The 27,113-nt window shown below is 40.2% G+C and overlaps 1 protein-coding gene across 2 annotated transcripts in view; it reads left to right on the forward strand.

The window, feature by feature from the left end:
- Positions 1–27,113, forward strand: part of myripb (myosin VIIA and Rab interacting protein b) — a 130,312-nt gene that overhangs the window by 94,219 nt on the left and 8,980 nt on the right. For both annotated transcript variants that reach the window (XM_085362454.1, XM_085362455.1), the window contains exons 3-7: positions 11,435–11,571; positions 22,617–22,697; positions 24,568–24,665; positions 25,005–25,085; positions 25,785–25,946. In XM_085362454.1, coding sequence (XP_085218580.1) covers positions 11,435–11,571; positions 22,617–22,697; positions 24,568–24,665; positions 25,005–25,085; positions 25,785–25,946 — 559 coding nt within the window. The remainder of the gene's footprint in view (positions 1–11,434; positions 11,572–22,616; positions 22,698–24,567; positions 24,666–25,004; positions 25,086–25,784; positions 25,947–27,113) is intronic.

Genomic DNA, 27,113 nt, shown 5'->3' on the forward strand with positions numbered 1-27,113 from the left:
GGTGGGAATGCAGTGAAATGGCCAGCTTTATCGTCTGGTTGGCTGAATTTTTTGAAATACATTTAAAAAGTGAAGAATGTGGCCCTAAGGTCACAGCTACACAGGAATCATTTCAATAGAAAAAAGCATGTATATTCAGACCCACACACACGGGGAGGGAAAAAAACTCACTTGAGTGTAATAGGAGGTGGTTTATAACGTCTTCACCGGAGAAAAGAAATGGTCTCCTGTGGCAGTGCAATTCAAAATATTCAGAAATGCCCTTGTGAGATAGAGACAGGCATCTGGGTCTACTGACCAGATTTGTGGGTTTGGCTTTTAAAGCCATGTGCCGCCTTTAGTGTCCATTTGCATATAGATTTCAGACTGGAAGCACTGCAGGGTATTTAGTCTTTAATGGGCATCAGTCTGCTCTAAAAACTTCTACAAATAATCACCGTTAATCTGATTTCTCTTCAGCTGCATGTGACCTCTGTGGTGTGTAGAACAATAAAGCTGTGCTTATGCTATAAATGACACTAGTGCATTAATGGGATGTGTCTTTCAAGCCAAGGACAAGCACTTCATCCGCACCAGAAACGAAACCCGAAACCTTTTTCATCTTTCTTTCATGCAAGCGGAAAGCGAGGTGAACTTTTCCATACAGACCGTTGCTTTAGGCGACCTGATTCAAAATGTCAAACTTTAATGTCTGGAGCTGTTCTGTAACCTTCTCTGAAACACTTTCCATACAATATGTTCCTCTTATGTGGGGAAAAAAACCTCTTTCATGGTTTCCTGGCTTATCAAGCACACACACACACACATAAATTCAAAGTCATCTTAAAAGGCCAACTGCAACTAAAGACATCTTCGCTTCCCCCAATTTTCCACTGAAGATCGATTCACATGGATTATAGGATGGTGGTGTGCTTTCAAGAAGACTTCTAAAAATAGACCACGCAGAGCAAATGCCCCGTGTGCCTGGCATCCATGACGCCCATCGACGCAATGACCTTTCTTCTTAACATGACCATCGTTGCCTTCGTTTCCTATCCTGCTCTGCCCTCTCATTCCCCTCCGTTGCTCCTCTCTCCTGCCTCTGACTGGTGGCAGTGTATCCTGATATCTGTCCGGTGTTGTCAGGCTCGGTCCTCCTGCTCTCTAACAGGCTGTTAAAAATGACACTTCGGTACATTGAGCTCTGGCAGCTTCAGCATTCAGGATTACCACTTTTTCTCCTGTTTGTCCTTGTGTCAAAGTAACTCGCAGAGAATGTCTGAGGTTTGAATCAGGTTAATGACCTCTATTCAGCTCACCCTTCCCTCATTTCCCACTGACTGATTTTTTTCTTTTATACAGCGTACGTGCATAGCTGACATTATTATTCAGCTAAGTTTGCAATTACTGAGCATATACGGGGGTCAATAGGGAAAGGGCATGTCTGCAAGATAATTGTTGACGGAAACGTTTGCAATTAGGACTGATCTTCTCATTACAGGATAATCTCAATAATAACTTCGCTACATTAAAGTATTTCTTCCACCTTTGATGCTGTAATATTGGGGATATAAAAAAAACATATTTCCTGTTTTTTTTTGGGTTTTTTTCTATTCAGTTATTGTGTAATCTCTAAAATCCTTTTTATTTGACTGCATTTTCATTTCCTTGCTGAGGTGTTTGATGACATTAAGAGGATAAAATCAGGGCTCCCACAGTGACCTAGGAAAAAAAAAAATCAAAACACCAGCGATGCCATCTTATTGACGTTTAATTACAACCACAAGCTTTGTAGTTCTCTCACACGACATTTAGTTAATTCATTTTGTTTACATGCTTTCACCTCATTCAGCCTCTAATCATATTGACTGTCCATGATTTTTGGCTTCAGATAGCTGCTCAGATAAAGGCTGCAGGGAGCTGCAGTTTTCATTATCAACACAGAATAGCCAGATGGAGGAGGACTTGTGTGGTGGAAAGCGTAACTGCGGTCTATTCTGTGACAAAATTCCCCACATTGCTGGGCTGCTGCAGCGTTCTGCCTCTCCGCATGCTCCGCTTAAAATCCCATGTGGTGCTCTAGCTGTGCAGGAGGAGGACTCTGAGAGCAGATTATCTCCTTTTCCTATATGCTCTATACAGTCACATCAAATAGTATGTAAATGCACCACAGCTGGTGTTAAAAAAAACCTTCTTTGTAGCTTTCTCATTTCTCCAGATGGCCATGTAGCTTGTGTATGGAGTGGCTTAAAGTAAATATGTCTGACATCACTTTTAACAGACCTACATGTGCAACTGAACAGCAACACACGACGACACATCTGGCCAGCTGTTACAGGAGCCAAATTGTGGTCAGTGCCCTTACTTAATTCTCAAATGCTCAATTACTCCACTGTGTACGCGCCTTAATTTTGGTTCACTTTTGCTAATTTCTCCAAATGTTAATCATATTCTATTTCATACTGTATGACAAGCAGTAAAAGCATTACTGTCATGTGAAGGCTGTGTGCAGGCAGGAATGGTGGACCCAAAATGCAGACCTTTGGGTCCACCAGCTTTAATGCTGAACTCAAAAGGGTAACAAAACTAGGAATACAAAATAGGCTTCCGCAGACAGAACACACAGCAAGATGTAGGTAGATCATGACACCGACAAACTGAAACACAGGGCTTAAATACACAGAGGGAGCAATCAGGGAATGGGCAACAGGAGGGAAACACAGCTGGGGCAAATCAGGCCTAACGAGACAAAGGAAGCAAAACCAGACATGAGGCACGGACTTTCAAAATAAAACAGGAAACATAACACAGACACAGACTCGCAGGCAGGCACTACAACAGAGGGAACAGAGACGTGGGACCAGGGCAGACACAGACACTGACTGGACACGGGGATATAGCAGACAGGGGTGACTGCAAGGATTACACAGAGACATAAACCATAAGACAGAACTCTAACAAAGAAACCAAAGACTAGAAATGATAAATAATATAATAAACTCAAAACCCTGGGTCAACGACCCAGGCATCCTAACAATTACAGGCTGTTTTTTCCCCATTATTTCAAACTGTAAACACAGGAAGAGAGAGATTAATGAAGAGCCCAAATTGCTTGAGCTTATAGCTCCAGGTAAGTTTACTCCAGGTCATGAAGCATGGGATAGTTTCTGGTTTTCCTAAATTTTATCCACATGCCATTTTTGTGTATTTGGATCAAGCTGTAACTTCAAAAAAAGAATTGTGACGTACAGACATGCCAAAACTACAGTCCATCCAGTAGAAAATTGCACTGTAGAAAAAACCTCAATGGAAAAACAAATGCTTCTGGTCAAGACTTGTCACTTTAAACCAAAGGGGGTGACCCACAGGGTCAAACAATGTAAAATATCTTACAGGTCAAGAAAACAACCACACATCTACAATCAACACAAACTCTTTCTTAATTTATTCCTAAACTTTTGCAATTAAAAAACACAAATATCTACACTGTGTAGATATTTGGGGGCTCAACTTCGCCTGAGTTTCGTATGTTCTTGAGCAGCATATTTGAGCCTCTTTTTGTTCAAATAAAGTATTCTTCAAGACGTGCCTGTGCTGTGACAATGTGTGAATGACAAGGTAGGTAATCCATGCCAAAATTGCACCATGAGGGGTGAATTTCGAGCTCCAATTGAAACTCAAACCCTCATGACTGATAAACTTTCAGTCTGTCCAAAGACTTCAAATGCTGTATTACATTTATCTGTACAGTAGAGCAAATGCTGTTTGCAATACCCTGTATTCTGCTAGTTATTAGATAATATATGGTTCTAAATAAGATATCTTACAGTTTTAACATTTCACAAACTAAACTTGTAAACATTCTGCATCAACCTCAAGGAGAATATTAAATGTCTCTCATGAGTAAACACTGATTGATCTAGGCGTCACTTCATTCAGAAAGAAATTAATTAAGCTCAGTGTCTAATCCTCCATCGATTAACTGATTTTTAAGAAAGCCATTTTGGCAGTGCATAAGTAGCATAGTAATTTCCATACTGTGCCCTGGTCTCTTTCAGCTGCCAGCACTGAAAGGTGAAGGTCTAAAGAGAGAGCTGAATGATAAAAAGTAGGATGGACACACATGAGGCAGAGAGATAGGGAGAGAGAAGGATGATAGCTTTAGGCCATGAAAGAAAGCTAGCAGAAAGAAGCAATGGAAGAGTAAATTTTCTGCCCATTGCTTAAAGCTGTCTGTGCTTACGTTTGTATACTTTTTAAAGATACAGATAAGTGAAATGAATGTGCCAAAGCACCTTACTTTGAACCTGAAGCAACTATCCAAGTTAAATCCTGTGTATATTTAAATACATGCAGCATGAAAATGCTCCGGTCATAGTGCCCTGTTCATTAAGTGACCTCCTGCTCTTCCTGTGATATATAGACTGTATCCTAGAAACAGATGCTCGGTGTTCTCTACAGACCCTGATCATATGGTCAGCGCTCTCGGACTTCTAAATGAGTAGCATGCAATGTGTTGTTTGGGTTGTTATTCTACCCGTATTTGAACATCATATCTGGCATTTTATATAATATATTTCCAGCTGAGGTGTGCTTTTAAATGAGCACATTATTTATTCCAGCAGGAACAGAAAGCATGCAAGAGAAAGGATGCAGAAATAATAATAAAAAGCACACACGCACTCACTAAATTAGAAAAGGAGAAATGGTGCATGAAATACAAATACGCCTCTTACCGCCTTATTAAATAATGTATTCTTTTTATTTTCCTCTTCCTGCCTATCTAAATGTCAATCACAGAGGAACAGGCAGTTGATCAATATTCATGCTGCTTCCTGGAAAGGTTATGTACAGGACTACTGCTGTGTGAGCGCTGTTTTCCTGCCTCCTGCAAGCCACATGCTGTTTTAAATCATACCGACAGGTTAGTACGGTTCTGCCCAGGTTTGCAGAAAATCTCATGGGCATTGCAGTTGACCCACGACCTTGTCCTATTCTGCCAATGCCTATATTTTAGTAGCATGTCTTTAGTGCTGTGATATAGTGAAACAGACAGCATTGCTATTAACACCAAGCTGAAAACGGTGCCAATTATTTTACAATGCATTGCATATATACAAAGTATAATGTAAAATAATCAGCATTTTTCTCAGCTTTGTGTCATAAAACCTGTGCGCATGACCGGCTATATTCCTTAAAACACAGATAAAAAGTACAGGGACCTGAATACTAAAATAGATTTAGGTTTCAACTATTATGATTCTTTCCAGTTCCATATATTATTAATTATTAATGTTCTTAATCTTTCACTTTAGTGAGCGGTAATAAATACTGGCACTGCTGCCCCTCATTTCATTTACTTTAAAGCCACCCTCCCTCTAAGCCACCTTTCTTCTAATTGGCTGCCCCTAACAAAGAGAAGGTTTTGAAAAGGAGGTGGGCCTGAGTGTCTGAGATGATATTCAAGACATCCCATATTACTGACATTATGTAAAGAGCATGAAGTAAACTGCTAAATGAATGACTATTCTTGCCAGTATATTTTGTGTGTTTATTATTAATAAACACACAAAGAAATTAAATCATATATTAAATCATATGGTATATATTTCCCTCTTGTCCTGGTTTTATTTCCACAGTTTACAGTGTGCATGTTAAATCAATCTCTCATTCCCACTTCTTCCTCCTGGACAAATCTAATCTGCACAAGCACACCACTGTAGAAGCAGCAAAAGATGCAGATGAAACACATTCATTCTTGTTGGGACCGTTTTCTCCTGGTGCTCATATCATAAATTACAGTTAAATTCTCTCCCTAATCAAGCTTTGATTCTTCACCATAGCTTGCAATATCCAAAAATGTCACTGAGCTAAATGTTGTCTCTTGACAGCCTCTAGGGTTGCTGTTGGGGCCCTTGGGTGACCTAACATTCCTTTGGAGAGGGCACAAGTAATACACTGACAAATGTCAATCGAGGTCTGGGCTTCTATGCTTAGGCTGCTGCCTATGCAACTAGAGAATGGAAAACTTAGTGTAGACTACTTCAAAATTTTATGAGGCAAAAAAATGAGTTATTGAGTTTGTGGAACGAAAACAGGATTGTACTGTATGGAATAAGTCATTGAGCTTTTGTCTCAGACCTCACAACCTGGGAGCTTTAACCTCCCCTGCATCAGACACTTTGATCTAAACCTGGAGCTGAATACAATCTCATTTTTCATCTTTTCGTCTTACATTAACAAGATCAATCACGCCGCGTGCCTTCAGAAGGGAATGTGGTTTGTTTGATGTGCTGCAATAGTCAACCCCCACCTTCCCTTCTCCTTCCGTTGCCTCTACAGTGACTTCAACAGAAGCTGAACCAACTAATTAGAAGGCACAGAAAGTCAATTATGATAATAGTTTCCCTTTTCTGGGGGAGGTGGGAAGTCAGCAAATCCAGCTACTCTTATTGCACTTCTTTGACGTACTGTTATATATATTTTATTTAGGATTCACTTAGATGTGCAAATTGGTTTCTGAAGTACAGAGGGCAAACGGGGTAGAGAAGAAGCCCTTTTAAGAAATGAAGCGCTGGTTCCAAAGCTTCGGCAGGGAGTTGAGCAAAGTGATGATGACGGAAGGGTAAACCTAGCGTCAGGAGACCACAGGAATCCCTCTTATTCATGCAGCAGCTGAGCTTCAGGGAATCTCTTAGCCTCATTATTAAAGTGCGTATGAGTATTTGCAGAAGCTCACACAACAGTGGAGCTCTTGCTTGAAAGCCTCTGCTTATCCACTCTGCTCCCTTCTTCATCTTCTTTTTAGATCAGATCACTCCAGGGAAGCAATGTCATGCTTCATTCATCAAGACGCCTCTCCCTCTGTCCTTAATCCATCTGTCTTTTTTTAAAGGGAGCGCTTGACTATAAAAAGTTTGTGTCACTGGTATGGAACGAAGCAGATGTCTAAGCTGGGGATTGCATTTACTGGTCATCTGTTTTTTGTGCCAGTGAGACTGGCAAACCAAGGAGTGAAAGCTCTGGGCCACTGTGAGGCAATATATATGTATATATAACATACAACCCCAATTCTAAATAAGTTAGGATGCTGTCTACAATGTAAACCAATAACTTATAAATCTCATAAAGCCACATTTAACCCCAACTCTCACAACAGACCATAGAAAACATATAAAATGTTTAAATTGAGAACATTTGAAATTTCAAGAAAAATCTAATTTTGAATTTGATGGCAGCTACACGTCAAACCGGGCAAGTTTAGCACTGCATAGCATTCAGAATCTTGCACACAGAGATTTGCTATAAATGATGAGATATTCTTTGCTATTTCACATTGTGAGACAAATGCTGTTTTTTCCAGAGTAGTGAACCCATTTTTATTTCAGACAGTCTTTGCCTCTCTAAGATGCACTTTTTTATATCCAATCATGTTCTCAAAAGGTTGATTCTGCTCATCTGGACGTAGCGTTTTCAGTGGGAGAAACGTTTCTCGCTACGTCCAGATGAACAGAATCAACCTTTGGAGATTTGCTTACCTGGATGATTGAGAATGCATCAAGACCTCCAGTTATGTTGCTGACCTGTTGCTGAATTAATTGAATTAGTTGCAAAATGTTCCTCCAGCTGTTTTCTTTTTAGTACCACTTACTTAACCTACTTCCAAACATTTTTGAGATGTGTTGCTCATATAAAATGTTAAATTAGCATATATTTTTTAATGAAATAGTAACATTTATGAGTTTAAACATTTAATATGACATCGGCACTGGATCCTTTGGGTCTCAGTCCATGGATGGGATTTTCATAGACTTATTGCAGTGCTTGGTTGGATTAAAGTCTGGGTCAAAGATTTGGACTCTTTGAATGGATCAACAATGCAACAAAGTGTTGCCAAGGAGTTCTATTGTTGTTGGTCTGCAACAAAGTTTATGTGGATTTTATGTGTCCAAGTAATATCTACAATTGACAGCATCAACGTTCTCCCAGAGAATAATTTCACTCTGAGATGATCAGTGTTAGTCTTATTGGTCTGGTGTCAATATCCTTGGTGCACTTTCGGTATACCTTTTTGAAGATGTTTTGAAAGGGGACAGATTTTTTTTAAAGAAAGCCAGAGGCAGCATAGTCTAATTAACCACAAGTTTAACTGACTATGGTGGAAACTATTAGTGTGTTAAACAGTCATAATTTCAGAAAGAAAATCCACATTTCCAGGTAGTACTGTGGCTTTTAAGAAAGTAGGGCATAGCAGTAGTGACAAATTCCAAATGGCCATGGGGTTTAGCAGACAGGCAGTGATACTTATTTTCATTTTGCTCTATACATAGATGCTACTAGAGCTGGGCGATATGAGATTTTTTCATATCACGTAGAGCTGGGCGATATGAGATTTTTTCATATCACGATATGTTTTTTTCATTTCAGGCGATAACAATATCTATCACGATATGAGCCAAATAACTATATTTGTAAGATTTAAATGTGCCGTTGCTCACAAGTAAAATGTGAAATAATCAGCAGCTTGTTTTTATTTAAATATTTATTTCCCATAATAAGTTCAACAGGGTAGATGTACTTAAGGAACATGAGACTTTTTCAGATAAATAAAGGCAAATATTGCAAACTACACAAAAGACAGCCGCTAAAGCGTTTAAGTTTCAAAATAGAACAAACGAAACAGACTAAATTGTCAATTCCACTTAGAAACAAAATATTAATTCTAAAAATAAATCTTAGTTTGTTTTACAGAAGAACAGACAAAACTGACTAACTTTTGTCAATATCAAATAAACTGAGAACTAAAAGGAAATTCTCAATCTCTCCTTGTTGTATAGCTGAGCTTTTCAAACAGTTTTAACAGTTACTTTAGTCTGACAAAAGCCGAATGACGAATTAGCGCTTCCAGTCAGAGACTGAGGCTACGTCCACACGTACACGGGTATTTTTGAAAACGGAGATTTTCCGTTTTCGTTTTAAAAAATAATCCCGTCCACACATAAAGGCAGAAATGAAGGAAAACGCTGCTATGAACATGCCAAAGCAGCAGGTGGCGCTAGATTCCTAACCGTGCAGAAATGTTGGCCAATCAGAAGTCTAGAAGCCTCGTTGGGAAAAAGTAAACAAAGCTGGGGCATAGAAGCAGAACAGAGTCGTGTGTGTGGACGGACAGTAACTGTGTGTATATGTAAGCATTTAAACACTGCAGAGAGTAGAATTAACAGTAACAGTATTGTAGAAATTCATTTCACCGAAACAATAACGTGGCGCACAGTGTGACGCATGCACCAGTTTATTGTATTTCCAGACTTGCTTTCGGCACAATTTACAGTGCACGCTACTCTGTTTTTTGTCAGACTTGAAATAGCCGAAATACCTTCACACTACGGAACTTCTATGGCTCTTCCGTTTGACAATCTCTCCGGCACTGGAACCATCATCTGTTTTCTCTTCGGTCACGCTCGGTTGATTTTTCTAGTCGGCACACTCATTTCCTCCATTACCCGCTGGCTGCTTCCCAAACAAACACACGTGCGGCTTGGCACTTGTGCTGTACGTAACAAGTCACGCTACGTGACGCTGCGGCTGTGATTGGTTCGGCTCTGCGCTACTTAATTTGGATTGGCTGACCTTTTTTTTTTTTAATTTTTTTTTTTTTTTTTTTTTTTTTTTTTTTGAGGACAAGAGCGGCGAGGTCTATCGCGATAGCGTAATTTCTCTATCGAGTAAAAGTTATATCGCGATACATATCGTTATCGTTCTATCGCCCAGCTCTAGATGCTACTCAGGCATACAACTTCATTTCACCATTGCTTTGCAGCACTTTCATTTCCTTCAGTATTTCCTTCACTTTAAAGATTGCCCCCGATGCACCAGCTCATTTCAGAAATGGACCCTATTTGTAGTGCTCCCTCATATGACGCCAGCTCATAACTGCGTTGCACTCGCAGATTCATGTTTGTACCGCCTTCCCCGAGCCCATATGGAGATGAAAAAGAGCCAGGCCTTTTTACTTGAGCTCGGTAGCCACCGTTAAATTGACTGGGTTGACCCCGTGGCATGAAATTAAGGAGCTGAGGCCCATTGAGCAGCCCAGCTGATAGAGGCAGAGGATAATAAATCCAGCGGAGGGAGGTTAAAAAGGAGGGAGGAGGGGATGGATGTGGCAGACCATGTAGCCTCAGGGACACACCACATCCCTTTATTAGAATAGCTATTTTCGCCCTCCCTTTTCCCAACCAGTCCACTCATTGAGCAGAAGCACCAACATGCGCGCGCATTAAAGAACTCTGTCATGTCTGTTTGAGCTCTCTCACTTTGCTCTTTCATAATATGGGAAATAGAGCCAACGATATGTGCAGCATGGTGTCATATTTGCACAGAGAACTGTGTGCCCGCAGACCTGAAGCCTGTTCATTCATATTAAAGATAAAAAAGCAGACTATTGAACTTTTGTTGGGGGATATTTTCCACTGCTGATTTGGTGTTGTCAAAGCATAATTAATCAATTATTATGTACCACAGGCTTTTAATGTATCTGTTTTTTGTGCACAAAATGTTGTAACACACACACACACAAATGAAATTGAGTTGAGACAAATTACAAAGGAAATGTTCGTCATTTATGATGATTTGTTTTGTGAAGACTGTTCCAAAGGCAGAAACATACAAGCCCTAACTGTGTACTATGATGTATACAGTGCGTTTATGTGGCTTTCTTTGCTTGAACAGTGAATATGTCTTTGTTTGTCCTCCCATGTGAGTGACAGTGGCATGGAAAAGCACGAGGAGAGCAGGAGGGACTGCAAGATAAACCACAAAGTTGGCAGAGTTTCATGCAATCCAATGCAACGCTGGCGCAAAGGGAGCGCGTTTTCTGAGGGATTTTCATAACCCTCGCCGTTATGAATTACTGCTTATGTAATCATCTGCTCTCTGCTAAGGTCTGCCTGGCTGCCCTTCAAGCATCCACACTGGTCCGTGCATCAAGAAATAAGAAAAGGGCTGAAAAATGATGTGACGACAGATCTGAAAACCGCAAGCATCCACTGCTGTCAAACACACAAGACGCTGCTAAGATGCTGCATGACAGTGCTGCTCAAACGGTTTTGTAGCTTCTATACAGCCCACACATAACGAGAGGAAGAAGCCCTTGAAAAGCCAATTTGCTTTAAATTAAAACACATGAAAAGTCCACAAAAACAGAGATCCACAGTCCTGTGTGCGTCACTCTTTAGTGGGTAATACATCCATTCATTTCTTAATTGATCTATAAGGTCTGGTTGCCTGCCTATCTCTGTAATTATTAGAAGATACTCATCTTATGCAGATTTAATTGTTTTGGCTTAAGCTCAAAGTTATAATCCTGCTGTGATTATAGTGAAATTTAACCCTACCACTTTTATTGCCATCTGTTCATTTTGACTCAATGTCGTGTTTCCTTTCGCTCCTACAGGATTTTGAAGACGCAGTCGCTCGAATGGTATTACAATAATGTGAAGAGTCGCTTCAAGAGGTTCGGCAGCGCCAAGGTTTTGAAGACTCTGTGCAGAAAGCACATCATCGAGAGAGGAACGTTCTCTGATCTCCCAGGTAAGTACATTCCTGCATATTATGATGATTTTTTTTTATTGCCATATATCTTTTTTAACCCTGTGATTATTCCCTTTGGCATCATTTTGATTTCAGATACAATCTTTCTTTGGCAGCGTCTGCATCTCGCTGTGATTAAAGCAGTTTGCTGGAAAGATGATCAAAAAAATTGAGATTCTTGGTTTTGGCCAGACATTAAGAGTAAACGCAGCCAAGCTCACTTGATTGCTCATTAGTCCGCGTTGTTAAATGGTCACTCGCTTTGTTTCACGCGTTTTTGCCGTCTCGTGTAATGAGTTGCCTAATTGTTTTGTCATCAGTAACAAAGGTTTTGTCACACACATGCACGTCTTCAGCTCAAGCGAAACTCGCCGCTGCGCATCCTTTGACTCTTCTTTTGTTGTTTTGAGAAATCTAGTCTCTCAAATGACTCTCTTGGTTTTGTTGAAAATACTTCTGCACCTATGAACTGGCCTTTCGTGCAAGTGGGTGAGTCACTGCTGCTGCTGCTGCTGGTGCTCACGAGTGTTGGAGTTGGTAATGGTCATGGTTAAGATACCCTCCGGAAAAGTCCTGCCACTTAATCTCAGGCTCAGGTCACTTTGCTTCTTGTATATACCAAAACATTTTTATTTTTTTTCTCCCAGCCTTCCTCTGCTTCACGTAACATTGTTTTGACCAGGCTGCACCATGATCGGGCTGCACCCTGTGGCTGACAACAAGGCATTATTTCATATCCTGGTACATGGGATTAAATGGAGGAAAAGAACACAGAGGGGATAAATCAGGTCAGAGTTGAGGCACGATTAGATGAGCTGAGATGTTTAGGGAATACATCAAGTTTATTTTGTCTGGAATTTCTAAAGTGATTTGCGAGGCACAATGAATATCACAGCCAGAAGGAATTATAACTGCAACTATGTAACGCACAGAGTAGAGGACTTTAGCTATGGTACTACAGCCTGCAATGCAACTTACATTAATTATTACTGTGGCGTTATTGTTGTTTCCTTTTAATGGGATTGGCCAAATTCTGCATGACAAAGATCTAAAAGTATGAAGTCCAGAGCAACGATTGCATGTCTAATGTCTATATGTCTAATAACATGGTGACAATTCAGTTTAGCAACTATATGGTGTTATTAAAAGCAATAAAATGCTGGTTTTTAAAGCTTGATCGCACAGCTTTGATGGGACTGTTTTGTTTTTACATCCGCACTCTGTGCATCAATCTTATTCTTAAAAAAAACAAAACTAAGTATGCAGTTACTCAGTGGCTTCCACGCATGTTTGACATTTTGCAGTTCATTTCTATCATTTTCACAGTAGGGTGTCCTTCTGGGAGAAGTACAAAGCTTTCATGGTTTTTATTTTTTTGGTTGTTGTGACTGTAGCTTTTATTTTGGTATGTGAGTGGACAAAATGATCATCCTTGTAAAGCTCTAGTTGTTTGATTTCCTCTCCACTTCTCTCCCCTGTAATCATCGATCCTCCTCCCCATTCTGCTTGCACTGGGTCCTCTCCTCTCCTCCATCTGGGGAGGAGGAGGAGGGATTATGTGACTCTGCTCATGGTCTTCCAGCTTGCCTGAACCAACCAGTAGATTACACCGCTTCCAATTCTCAAATACCCACTCACACCCACTCCCAGTAACTGGCTAACGGACTGCCCATATGATATGGATATGCTGTGACGTGTGCAGGCCATTCAGGTTCTGTGTGTGTGTCTGGATATTAGTGGCTTGTACAGGAGAGCTGTGGATGTCCTCACTGTCAGAGGTTATATTTCATTTTTGTGTTTGTATTAAATACATTATCTTGTGTTCTGTCAAACTAACTCAAAAGATATTTTAAAAAATGATCAAAAGACAGAGCTAAAGCTGAGAAAAGTAAGGGCTTTGACTTTAAGAAAATTGCTCCTAAAACCTCCTTTTTGGCTGCTAATGTCAAGTGTTTTGACAAGTTTATAAGGGAAACAGATTAACACGATTTACATCAGAACTGCTGAGCTTCAACAGAATAATAAGATCAGCAAGTAAATCAGCAATAGATTGCGGTGGGTGGTGGTGGGGGGATCAATTATAAAGATGTTGCTCATTAACAAGCCGATGTTGCACCATCTCATTTGGTCTGTTTTGCTTCGAGAAAAATAAGTTTTTGTTATGTAGCCCAGAAACTCCACCAGAATGTTAATAATCTCTTTTCTTCATGCATACAGAAAAGCGGCTTCATAAACCATCCCCGGCTATATGTGAAATATAGTCTGCTTTCATAGAAAAGAATGTTAAATATTTCATCACCGAGGGGCCACTGAAAGTGAAATCAGTTCCACACGAGTGTGAAATGTCAGCTGCCATGACGGCCGGTGGGAGTGATGTGACTGTTCTACATCTATCGTGTTTCCAAAGAGAGAGTGCGACCTTCTCTTTGAGGACAAAGAGAAGGTCACGCAAGGAACAGAACATGCTCTTTGTGCTTTCACGTCCATGTTTTCCTGTTGAAGGCAGCGATGCTCCTTTGTGGCAATAGTCTGTGTGTGCACAGAAGGATACGAGTACTGCTCTGCGTGATCAATCTGGCGCCTGGGGACTTTTTCGCATTAAGAATGGATGAAGTGTTGGTGACCACGTTCTCTGAAGACGAGCAAATCGCATATCAGTGATAACAGATAGAAGACTTAAAGGGAATCATCCATCCATCTATTCTCTTTGCTTTTCTCAGAACTGATCCAAGTGTCTGATTAAGTGGATCGGCAGATGCAAAGCACTAATCTGGATGTGTGTTAAATTAGTAATTAATGCCTTTGATGGGGAATATAGCATCAAATTAAAAGAAATGTGTGCAGCGGTTGTTTTTAATTGTGCATTAGTCTCTCTTAAACATTTTAGTATTAAACTCTTGCAGCGAATAAGAGCCTACATGTCAACAAACTGAGGCTATTAGATGTGACAGAAAACAGCAGAGATATGGTATAGTGTCATGGCAAGAGGCTAGAGGGGAAAGCACTTCTTTCTCTTATGCACACAGAGCACATGACAGAGTATGAATCCATTTAAATTTTAATACTGATATGAAATATCAAGAATCAGTTCCAAGCTGGCATCAACGCAGGAGTACAAAACTGCTGACGCCAAGGTTGGAAACACTAACAACAGTGTGGGAGGGGGCCCACAGATTCTGTCTTCGGTCATTTTCTTCCCACTGAAATGACCTGAACTGCAGTGCTACGTAATCATTGATTCTCAAACCCGTCGAAACAACACTGGCCACTTCCATGATGGGATAAGAGGATTCCTGTGTTCTGGATCTATCTGGCTGGGGCCTTTCTGTCTGCACAGGCACCTTCATCAATTCAGTTAAGTTCAATTCAGTTTTATTTATGTAGTACCAGCAGGAATAGCCACTTCAAGGTGCTTGATATTGTAAGGTAAAGACCCTACAGTAATACAGAGAAAACGCCAACATTTAAACAATGCCCTTTGAGCAATCACTTGGTGACAGTGGGAAGGAAAAGGAAGGAAGGAAATCTCCGATAGGCTCAGGGAGGGGCCTATCAGGGTCTGCTGTAACTGGCTGGTGGTGATGTGAGGACGTCAGGACAAAAGACACACTGCAGAAGACAGTCAAAGATGAATAATAAGTAAAGATTAAATGGAGAGTAGTGTGTGAAGAGCAAATGACCATCATCAGTCCCTGACATCATTGTCCAGCGGCACAACCCTGATGTGATGTTATTGAGCTTTACGTGCTGGTAATCAACTTTTTTGTAGCTGGAGCACGGCTAGGTGTTTGGTTATACATAATAAAGGTGTCTGTCATCTAAATTGTGGCATCTTGCTAGTACCTTGTCAAACATAGTTATTCAAACTTCGAAATTAGTTTAGTGTAAGCCACTTGTCTGCTTTGCAGCTTAGGAAATTAAAACGCTTGTATCTGATGGTGTCAGTAGGTTCTTCCTGTCGAGTTGCTGTTGAGCAGTCGAACAGGTGTGCTTAAAAAAGTGGCTGCCTACTTTAAATAAATATTGTTCCATGTTCATGTCTTTTGCAAAAGCTGTGCTTCTTTCTAAAATCTATTTCTGTTCCACTGTGGTAAACTGGTTTAAGTGCAGTAGCCAATGTTGGATATTGGCCATTGGCAATTTTTTTTATGACAGATTAGCTTTGGATTAAATATCTCCATCACAATGTAATGTTTATAGATATCTCCCTGCCTCTCCAGTCTCATTTTATGGTATAACATCATAAAATTCGCCATGAAACGCAGCACGGTGAGTTGGTTATAAAAGATCAAGAGCAGGAATGGTGAATTTTTTTTCTGACACTTAAATCTCATTCATTTCAAATGGAGGATTACTGATGTCCTACTTTTCTCCTGCCTTTTGTGTTTGCTGTCACATCCCTTCAATTGCTCGGGAGGCTTACCTATCGAGGAAGGTGACAGTGACTTGAGAAATCCTCCGGCATCGTATCACCTTCAGTTCTCAGTAGTGAGAAAGTTGAGGGAGAGAGGAGCAGGCGTGTGAGTAAACCTGATGTAACTCCAAATGTTTGATGTGTAGCTGCAAACATTTGTGCAAATCTTTCTCTTCTGAGTCTCTTTTCTTTTTCTCATTCTTTTGAATGTGATGCATATTGCAAAACTGGATTCACACAATTCACATGTGGTGATAAAAAGCTTCAGCACAGCTACAATAATACAGAATGTGTTTCCATGCAAACAGCAGATTGCTTTCAAATACAATGCTTTACATTGGCTCAGCTTTTATTTTATGTGCTCATGAGGCAACTTCTTTTAAATGCTGCTGAACGAGGTCTGGTCTGATCCTTTTCTGTCCACTGACTGATTTAAAGTCTCAACCTTCAGCACTGAACTGCTATGCAGTAGGTTACATGTAGCTTATCTAGTGAGTCACTGACAGGACAATGTGAACAGTGACCTTGAGTCTGTCTTCGTGCTGTTCTGCTAAAATAGTGCAGAAGAAGAGAAATGTAGTAACAAAACCCAAGGGTCTCCTGGATCATTTTTATGTATATTTTTTTATTTTTAGGAGATTTGTCCTCATTTGAGACCTTCTTTTGCACCTTTTACGATAAAGCTATTCCACCAGACAGTCATGGAAATCATTTATTGGCATTTGTGGGATCTTTTCTTTTGATTGGCTGGGCTCTTTGAGCTGAAAGCTTGGTGACTCTTAGTACAGTGCTCTGTATGTGTGCTAAGATGAGGGCAAAATGTTAACCGGGAGCCTAGAGCTACTGACGTTTAAAGCAAACAACTACAAGGCTTGGACTTTTAGTGGTGTCAACAAGTCAACTGTATCTGCTGGCATTCATTTAGATACAGTATGTGTGTGTGTTGATGCACTGAAAGGTCTGATCTTTAGCCCCTGGATTTAATACCACCTTGTATTATTTCTAGTAGTTTTTCTACATCCCACTCCTCTTTTCAACTACTCCTACACTAATGTCTAACCTCTTAAGATTTTCTGCCATAATGTCTGTTTTTATCTTTTTCTTTCATGCACTGCTTTGTGTGGGATTAATGTTTTCTTCTTCTCCCAAATGAGCATTTTCGCTGACTCGGGGCTGCATTCTTGAGTCATTAAACAGCATTGTTCGTGACCTGTTTCCTGCATTAGAAAGATTAGTCCAATCGGCTGCTTGCTTCAAGTCATCAAGTCAGTCCTTTTAAGTAATTGCGGTCTGCAGGTGGCTTTGGTTGCTTTTCAGAAGTGGGGAAAAAAAATTGAAAGCTGCAGTTAATTAGTGGAAACATTTTTCTCCTTCATTTTACTGCTCGCCGCCATCATTTGAACTTTAAAGGCTGTGTTTGCCCCAATACTAATTAATTTCTCATCACGCATGAACCCACACGCTTCCCGGTGCTAGAAGCCCCACCTGGATGAAGTTATTTCATCAAACACCCTACATCGTGTGTCTTACATTTCATGATAGATCTAAATGACTTTGACATAATCTCAAATAAGGAAATAAGTAAAATGCCAAATTCTCACAGATAAATAAACGTTACTTTTCTTCACTACCTAGGCTTTCATGATGTGAACAGACACTCTGTCAGTTAAGCCATTGTTCTGAGGACTTTGTTTATGAGACTGTATGTGCTGCCAGATGCTGCATAGTAATTGAAAGGAAACGGCCCAGACTCTCCTCCTCCTGCTGCCGCTGCTGCTGGCACTTCAGGAATGCTCTAAGTGGAGCTTTATTGGCTCATTTATTCATGCACCCTGACTCTCTTTTGTTTCCTCTGTCTTTCCACATAGTCTGTTTTATGACACTCTATTTATTTCAATCAACATAACCCAAATTGTTTATGAGAGCATGCAGTTCTTCTTGCTTTTGTATTCAATATTTTTATTCCAACACAGCAAAGAATTTGGATTTCTGCTGCACGCAGTGGCCTATTAAACCATATTATTCAATATCCATACACGGTTTTATTCTTGTAAGACAATTCATGAACTAGATTAAGTTCTTCATCTAATTGTAATGCCTTAAAATTTAATAAAATCTGACTCTACACTGCTTCTGTCGTATATATGGAGCATTAAAGAGGTTGAAGATTGAAGCACTCTAGAAGGACAAGGAGGTTCTTGAGCAATATGCTAGCTACATCCATCAGCTTGTTAAGGTTGTAGGCATAGACGTTCTTTGGGCGAAATCCAGAAATCAGTGTGTTCACAGTGGTGCATATTTAAACGTCATCAGCATGGTTACCAACTCACACTGTTCACATGGGACTCTTGCTCTGAGCCTCTGGCTTATTCTCACACTGCCATTGACAACACTCAGCAAATGTTGCCTCATTTGGTTGTATTAATTCAGCCTTTGGAGCTGAAGATGTATGATGCACACTGCAGCCTCTCAGACAGTGTTTCTGTGTGGACTCTGTATCCTCCTTCATGTGTCAACATCTGTTTCCACAAACACACCAAAGCTATTAATTATACAGTAAACTGCTCTCAACTGGTCAGTTAGAAAAGTCAATAACGTTGCTAGTTCTGTCTGTGCAGCTGTAATTTGAAGCGCCTGTGTAGTTAACTGGTTACACATACTGTGGAGTTATACTACTACATACTAGCCTATGTAGTGTATTGTATTTATCCATTATACACTATATGGACAAAAGCATTGGAACACACCTCTTAATCTTTGCATTTCAGTCCCTAGCTGTTTAGTGTGCCTTCACAAACATGTATAAAAGAATTAGCAGAAAGTAGCAGCCTGGATGCAGGACTCAGCAGAAAGAGGTGAACTTAACTTTGTTGCTGGCAAAAGACCATGAAAACAAGAAACTATCATTTTCATTTATAACTATAATAGGGCGATGTAGGAACTTATTGACAGACTGACAACAAGCTGAACTGACTGACAGACTGAACATCACAAACACAAGACAAGGGACTATCAAAATAAAACAGGAAGTAACACACATACTGAGAACCAGACTATGACACGCGCACTTGGCAAAACAGGGATATTGACAGCCAGAGAGACATGGGAACACGAATGGGGAGACAGGAAAGGTTCACAAAAGGAAAATGAACTAGAATGTAGACAGGCTACAAACAGAGGATGTAATACATGACCAAGGAATTCTACTACGACAGTAAGGAACCAAATTCAAAGAAAAAAACCTTCCGGTCTAAAAGTCAGATAACATAATAACCAATACAGAAGCATAAAGACAGATATAAGATACAAAACAAATATACAGACATACTGTATGATCATTATAGTATGATGATGATGATAATAGTGCATCTGACTTCTAATCTGCATCCCTTTTTTTTTTTTTGGTATTGTGCTCTCCAGTTCAGCTAAATTGGGTGAAAAATTTTACACTTCTTCCATATGGAAAGGTTACTTGGGGAAATACCTTACACCACATGACTCATTTTTCAGCAGTGCCCACACCTGCTTATTCATACTTATTATGCAGGTATGTAGAGATTTGTGAATGAGTGAACAAAACAGTGATTTCAGACGTAGCCCATATTTTAGTGTCTCATAGCACAAAATGAGAATAAAACACCTCCAAGGATTTAAAAAGGATTTTAAGTGACAAATGTGCATCGTTGTTTTTCATTATGTCAGAGGTCAGCACACTGATTTACATCCATTTCCTGGAGATTTACTCCAACCCTAAAAATAACTACTAGTAAAGCTAACCTTAGCCTAAATCTCAGCTTTCCCCAAACATTTAAACAACCTTCAAATATAAAGATTTTCAGTATGGGGTTGATTTGTCCCCTTAAGGAAACGTAATGATGGATATCAGTGTCATTCTGAGCAAACTAATGACTCTGTTGTGTCCTATTACCCAGTAGCCACAAAGCTGCTTTGGACATGTAACTCATTGATGAGCGGAAGAATGGAAAATAAAACAATGGTGTGGTAAACCCTCTTTGGCAGTCACTGTCATTATACAAATGCTGCAAAGCTTAGTGATATGAATAATTTCACAACATCTAATTATTTTTGGCATCAAAAATATCAGAAGCAATGATGTTCTTTATTAAAAACGGACATCCAGGTATATATTTTATTTAGAAATTGTCCAGCTAATTGTGCCTTTCATTTAAAAATTTTTGTTTTGTTTTCACGGCTGTTTTCGACCTAATTCCAAGCCGCAGCAGGCGACTCTGTCCGTGAAATGAGCTTTGAAAAATTAATGTAGGTTAAAAATCAAGCATTCACTACCCAGCCAATCACCGTTTGCTGAAAACATTCCCAACTTTGCTGGTGAGCAGAGTAGAGCATTACAAATGGAGTAAGACAGATATATTGTTCAACGGTCGGTGAGGGGAATGTTAAATAAGCAACTGTTTGCCAACACATTTGCCGTATTCACTTTATTATGCGATAAGTCAATTTTGTGTTTGCAGCTCGTCGCGAGCGGAGGCACTTTTTGTTAAATTTGTAAAGTGCTCGTCGGTGATGAATATACGCTGAATAAACGACAGCGTGCTCCAGGCTGCTTCCATTAAGGTTAAGAAAGATTTTCATCCTCTGTGTCGACGTGCAGTTCCACCCACTTTCCTACCAGTCGGTGTGTGTCTGTGTGATTCTTGTGAGGCGTGTCACTTTCTGTGACAGCGGTCTTTTCTGTGTCTACATTGTCCTGAGCAGCTGCAGGTAATTTCCCCCACCTATTGTCCCCTTCCACACTGTCAGAAACTATAATTCAGCTCTAACCAAGCGAGAACAGTACCACTCTGTTGGACTCCGTGTGAGTCAAGGTGAGACAACTTTGGAGGAGGAAAGGAGGTGTGGAGCGTGTAATAGTTTGGGGACTTGTTATACCTTACTGCAACTGGGAGAACTGGGCTTACAAGTGGACATGCACGAGGCAGCGCAAAATCTATGACAACTCCTCAAAGTAGAGTGAGGCCAATGCGACTTTAAAGCCGTGCGTAGAGGCACGTTCAACATTGTTTTTTCTGGGGGTCAGAAAGGAGTAATATAGCAGTTTAGAGGCTTTCGGGCTCTGCACTATAATGTTGCAGAGCTTTGACAAACAGTAGTTCATCTTGCTGTAGAGTTGGACTAGTACAGCACGGCTGACAGCTGGCTCTGTTACTGCTGCTCTCATGGGGGAATGGAGAAAATGCTGTTTCTGTAATTTTGATGGATTTGTTTTTTTTGTTTACTTGGCTTCCTTTTTTCATCCGTAGGACCCATTAAACCCAGGCTGAAAGCCTTTTATAAGACTTATTGCTGCTCCTTGCAAAATGTACATATTCAGGGGAGAAATCCACCTTTCATCCAATAGAAACACTGGAGTGTGAAAGAGTGATGGCTCTGTAATGGTTTTGCCTGTTTTCTTGGCAGTGTTGCAGTTAGCTGTGGCAGAGATCAGTGGCAGACTTGCACCAAACCATCGGGCACATTCTGCTGCTTCTGTGTATTTAGTCAGTGACAGCAGCCCGTCCAACAGGAGCAGCATCGGGGCTAGATTAACGGCAGAAGCTATAGGAGACGGGCCAAGAGTGGGAATCATGGAATTTAGTCTTGCTTGTGGGTTTTGTTAGCAGCAGGGGCTGAAATGTTGGGACAAAGCCTAGGCTTTGAGTAGAAGTTTGGTTTTTGTTTTGGCTCCGAGTGCTAAGTGGAAACAAGCTGAAGTGAAAACCAAAGACGGAAAAAGAGCAAGGATTCATGTTTGAGAAGGACTTATATCAGAGGCTAAGTTGGAAATTCACCCAGAGAGCTCTCTGGTGTCATCTGACAGTTTGTCTTCTTAAAATCTGCATGTCCACGTGCTCCCTTTTCATTTTTTTAACAGCTAGATTGATGTGAAAGGCCACAATAAATGGGAACCACAGGGGAGATATCTAACAGGAGTTAATGGGCCACTAAGGGAATATTTGGTTTTGAAGGCGGGCACATAGTAACTACTACTCCTTCTCTGGGGTTTCACAGCTCTTTAAGTAGACCTGTCAAATTTCCATCTTGAGTTAAAGGAACGTCCCTTTTGTTGTAACTCTAGATTTTAGAAATTTGCTCAAAAAAAGATAACTGCACAAATATAGCACAGACTCACAAGAGATTTGGCCTGAATTAGACATAAAACACACACCGGAAAAACAACACACCACTGCACTGTGATGCTTAAGAGAAAATGTCCTTGGTGAGCAAAAACATGTCATTTGTTTGAAAGGCAAAGGGAATTATCAGATGAATTGTCATTTTCTTTCAACTGTCATCTTATTTTTGTTTATTTCTTTTTCTTTTTCTTTTAAACATCACAATTGGGAAATGGCGCCGAGTCGAAGAAGCGAAACAATACAAATTGACAAGATGACAAAAGTGCAGTTGGAAATCCAGTTGACGAGAGTAGAAAAAGAGGTCTTGGTGACATTGGCAGTGTAACCTACTTTTAACGTGGTGACAGAACAAAAAAAAAAAGCATGCGGCGATTCTATTTTCTGGAATGATACACGCAGGATATTTGAAGTTCTATGACAGGCTGTGTTTGAAAGCTTTTATCTGAAGGCTTCGTTTCACGACCTCTGTGTTTCAGAAAGCAGCGTTCACGAGGGAAGCAACGACAACGATGGCAGCGTCTGCGGCAGTGACTCCGCCTTCTACAAGCAGAGCGAAGGTGAGGGATGCGGTGATGGGAGGGCGGCGTTTTGTGGCACTGCAGATGAGTAATTCCAGCCACAGGTAGAATCAGCATGCTTGTGCTTTTCTATATCTCCTGGATGCAAATGCAAATAAACCTCCTTTCATGCAAAAGTGCACATAAATAAAATTCCCGCCCTGTGCTCACCACAGACAGCAGATTTTCTTGTGGATGCTTATTATATTTACACGTACGCTTTCATAAATGGATAAATATGCTAACAAGATATGCGGCTGACAATAAACAAACCCAATTTTGTTTGTTTACTGGTAATTATCTGCTGTGTGCAGTGATCAAGATCTGCCATTTAGATAATGTCAACTTCTAAAAGGCCCATGCAGAAAAAAATACCATATGCTTAATGTGTGTATGTGTGTATTTGTGTTTATAGGTGTGTCAGAAATGCCAACAAAACTGCGCTCTTTTATGATGATTTACAGCAAGGGTAAAATAATCGTAGTATGAGTCAAACTGAGGGTCGTTGTACACATTAAATAAAATCGTTTGAATTTCAGCATCCTAGCAACATCAGCACTAAGCAGGCACTAAATAGGAACTAGAAGGAGAAAGAGCGTATTTCTCCCATATTACCTTGCCTTCAATGGATCCCTGTTAAATCTAGCATTTTGAATAATATTTTGAATAATCAGTCCCCATCTTATCTTTTAGACCTCATAGTATCATATCACCACAATAGAGCACTTGATTCTCAGACTGCTAGTTTACTTGTGGCTCCTGGGGTATTTAAATGTAGAATGGGAGGCAGAGTCGACAGCTTTCAGGACTCTCTTCTGTGGAACCAGCTCCCAGTTTGGATTTGGGAGACAGACTGTTTAAGATTAAGCTTAAAACTTCCTTTTTGATAAAGGAGATGGAACTAGATCAGGTGACCCTGAAAACCTACCTTAATTATGCACCAATGGTCTCAGGCTGCTCCCATTAAACACTTAGCATTTCTTCTTCACTCACTCTTTTTCACTGTGTTTCTACACCACTGTGTTTAACCATTAGCTATTATAATTACATTCAGGACAGAAGGCACCCTTCCACAGTCCCTTCCCTTGTGCCCAACAGGTCACAGCAGATGGCGCCAGTTTCTTCTTGTTAAAAGGAGTTTTTCCTTCCCACTGTTGCCAACCAATTAGTCGTAGAGGGTTGTCCGATTGCTGGGGTTTTCTCTGTATTAATGCAGGGTCTTTACCTTACAATAGAAAGCACCTGTCTAATTTCAATGGCATGACTGCTGCAATAGTTAGAAACTAAAATTTGTGCAAAAAGCTCAAATAAGGTAATTTAGGGCTCTAGGAAACTATGAATGTCTGTAGGAAATTTCAGGAAATAGTCATTTAAATGCGCCAAATGGACCAAAATATTAGGCCACTCCTCTAAATCTTTGCATTCAGGTCTTTTCAGTCCCATTGCCGCTGATTTATAAGATCAAGCACTAGCCATGCAGTGCGCCTTTACAAACGTTTGAAAAATTTGGCCGTTTAAAGACTGAATTTGAGAGTGGTTTGTGTAAAGTTAATTAAGCGGTGTCTGTGTCTCTCTGTGCAGAGTGCTGATGGACTTAATAAAAGTCTCTGACGCTTTGCTTACTCAATAACAGCATAGAACCGAATCTCCATTGGCATTAACATCAGCACAAAAGCTGTGCACCGGGAGCTTTGTGGCATGGGTTTCAAGTCGATACTGTAGGTGTATGTGGCCCATTACTTTTCTCTATGTAATCTAGTTCATTCTGGAGCGAAGCAGTGGATCACTATCACCATCCACAGGGGAGGGAAGGTTAAGGGAACTCTGTATGCATGCATTTATTTTTGTGTGCGCTGTGTTGTGTTATCAGGGCACAGTATGGCAGAGACACTCACAGTCGCCCTGCGTGTTGCTGAGGAGGCTATAGAGGAGGCCATTGCTAAGGCAGAGGAGTTCAGTGACAGCTTGGTAAGACATCCCTCTCTTCCCCTTCTTCCTCTCCCTCTCTTGTCCTCTGCCTCTCCTTTTCTTCCCCCCACTTTTCAGAGCTTTCGTATTGCCTTCCTGCTCTCCATCCCCATATTTTCAATCCCCTATATCACTGTCATGGCTTCTTACTTCTCCTCTACTCTTGCCTCCCTCTTGGTCTCAGTATCAGCGGGATACAGTCATGGTTTTTGGCAAAGACCTTTGCACAGACTCTCTCTTGGTAATTCACATTCACTTTGAACTGAATATGCTGCGTGTGTGTGTGTGTGTGTGTGTGTGTGTGTGTGTGTGTGTGTGTGTGTGTGTGTGTGTGTGTAGGAGAAACAGAATGAGGCTCGGTATCTGCGGGACCACAAAGAGGAGCTCATAGAAGAACTCGCCACAACCATTGTACAAAAAGTAGGTATTACTTTACTGCAGGTTTATTCGTCTCTTTTATGTGGAAGCATTAATTGCAGCTAAAATCTTTCAAAATAAAAAAAAAATGTAGCACTTCAGGCTATGCCTTTCCTCTCCACCCTTTACAAATGGATTGACAAATAATTACGCTTTTACTCTATAATTTCAAACAGAAGTCATTGCACTTATATAACGTTTTAGTGAAATATGGCACAGGAAATAATTTTCAAGCAAGAAAAGAGCAGAAGGTCTTCGAAAATGATAATTTAGAGTGTCAAAATCTGCATAAATTACTTTAAAATTCAAGTGACAACTGCTTTAATTTTACACATGGCATTTAATTTGCATGCAGATAGTGAGTGGAGCCAGGATCTGCAGTTGTTTGATTGTCTTTGAGTTTAAAGTCAAACGTGTTGGAAATCAGTTCACTGGAAATGAAATACTTTGAAGATTTCAGCACATAATGTTACAATAAAATTTAAATGAAAATTAAATCATCGCTTTAAAAATTATTAATGGCTAAACATAAAATTCTGTTGTACGAGCGCATTTCTGCTTTCCATTGTGCATTTATTATTCTAGTTCATCCTTTTAAAAAGCTTGTTGTGTACGCCTCATAGCTTGTATGCACAGTCTCTGTCATGTTCTCTCTCCTCATCGCCTTCTTCACTTCCTTTTTTTCTTTTTCTTTTCCCTCAGATCATCCAGAGAAGGAAGCGTTCAGAGATGCAGACAGAGTTTGACTTTGTCTGGCCTCAGTCTCAGTCTCTGATCCAGCCCAGTGAACTGCCCTCTCCTTCTCAGCCTCACACTTCATCACAAGGACCACAAGACCCGCTCAAAACCTCCTACTCTCTCTATGTGAGTCCCTGTGTCAGTCTAAACTGTTGGGACATATGGAGCATGTCATGCTGCCGTATTCAGCCATCTCTATTTAAGTCAAAAACAAACATGCAGAATAAATACAGATAAAGCATAACCGGTATATTAAAGAAGGACATAGCCAATGAGACACTTCTAAGAGGCACTACAGTGTGTGATTTCTTAGTAGCATGGATCACATACTGCTCTGTACGTGACCCACCGATGACAGGTTCTCTTTTTTTGACTAATTGTGAATGCAGTCACTTGAAATTAGGTAGTACGATTAGATTTCCTAATATAAGCTGTATTTTTTTCCTCAGACTCTTTTTTTTTAATACTAATTTTTCTTAATGATGTGTTGGAGAATTCTGGAAGAGTTTACTTACTGTTGAGGGTTTGAGGGAAAGGTCCTTTTTTTTGAAAAAAGATAATACAATATGCCAACTACAGCAAGTCCTCACACAGGAACACATAGGCAAATCAATAGTACACAAACCTGGCACGGGTTCATACTACAAGTCACCAAGGACTCCTGGAGATTTGTCATCGTCCTGTGTGTGTGCAGAGCATCAAGGCTGCTCTCCCCGGGGCTCTGCCTTCAGTTTCCTGCTGTTTCACTCAGTGAAGATCAAAGTCTTGTGAAATACGCAGGGATCCTCCTCGACTGCTCTGCCTGCCATGGGATAAGCTGTGTTTATCAGCTCTCTACAAAACCACTCACTGACAGACAAAGCATGCAGATTTACACTCACATGCGTACTTACGCGGTGTAACACTAAACCTTAATGTTGTACCCCACCCTTTTTAAAGAGGAATTTTTGTGTGTTTAATTCTGCAATTAATTTCTCAAATTTGGGAGAAGAATAAAGTATAGCTTAGCTTAGCTTATTTTTCGAATTGACGCCAGAGTACAGATCAGACACTATTCCTAAAAGCTGTCAAATGTAAAATGCACCAAAAAGCTCTCATGAATGTAAATTATGTTGTTCCACAGATACACAAATATTACACAAAAATACACAATACACAAAAATTAAGTAATAAATGACTAGTGATTTAGTATATTAAAATCTTGAGCTAATGTAAATGTATAACTTTTATTTGTTTCGCACAGAAAGAATCACAGGAACTGCTTAGTAGATATTTGCTCAGTGTTATAGCTCC

The sequence above is a fragment of the Diplotaxodon limnothrissa genome, linkage group LG9 (genome assembly GCF_057381915.1).
Source record: "Diplotaxodon limnothrissa isolate DT_005_m linkage group LG9, D_limnothrissa_male_GT1.1, whole genome shotgun sequence".
Lineage (NCBI taxonomy): Eukaryota > Metazoa > Chordata > Actinopteri > Cichliformes > Cichlidae > Diplotaxodon > Diplotaxodon limnothrissa.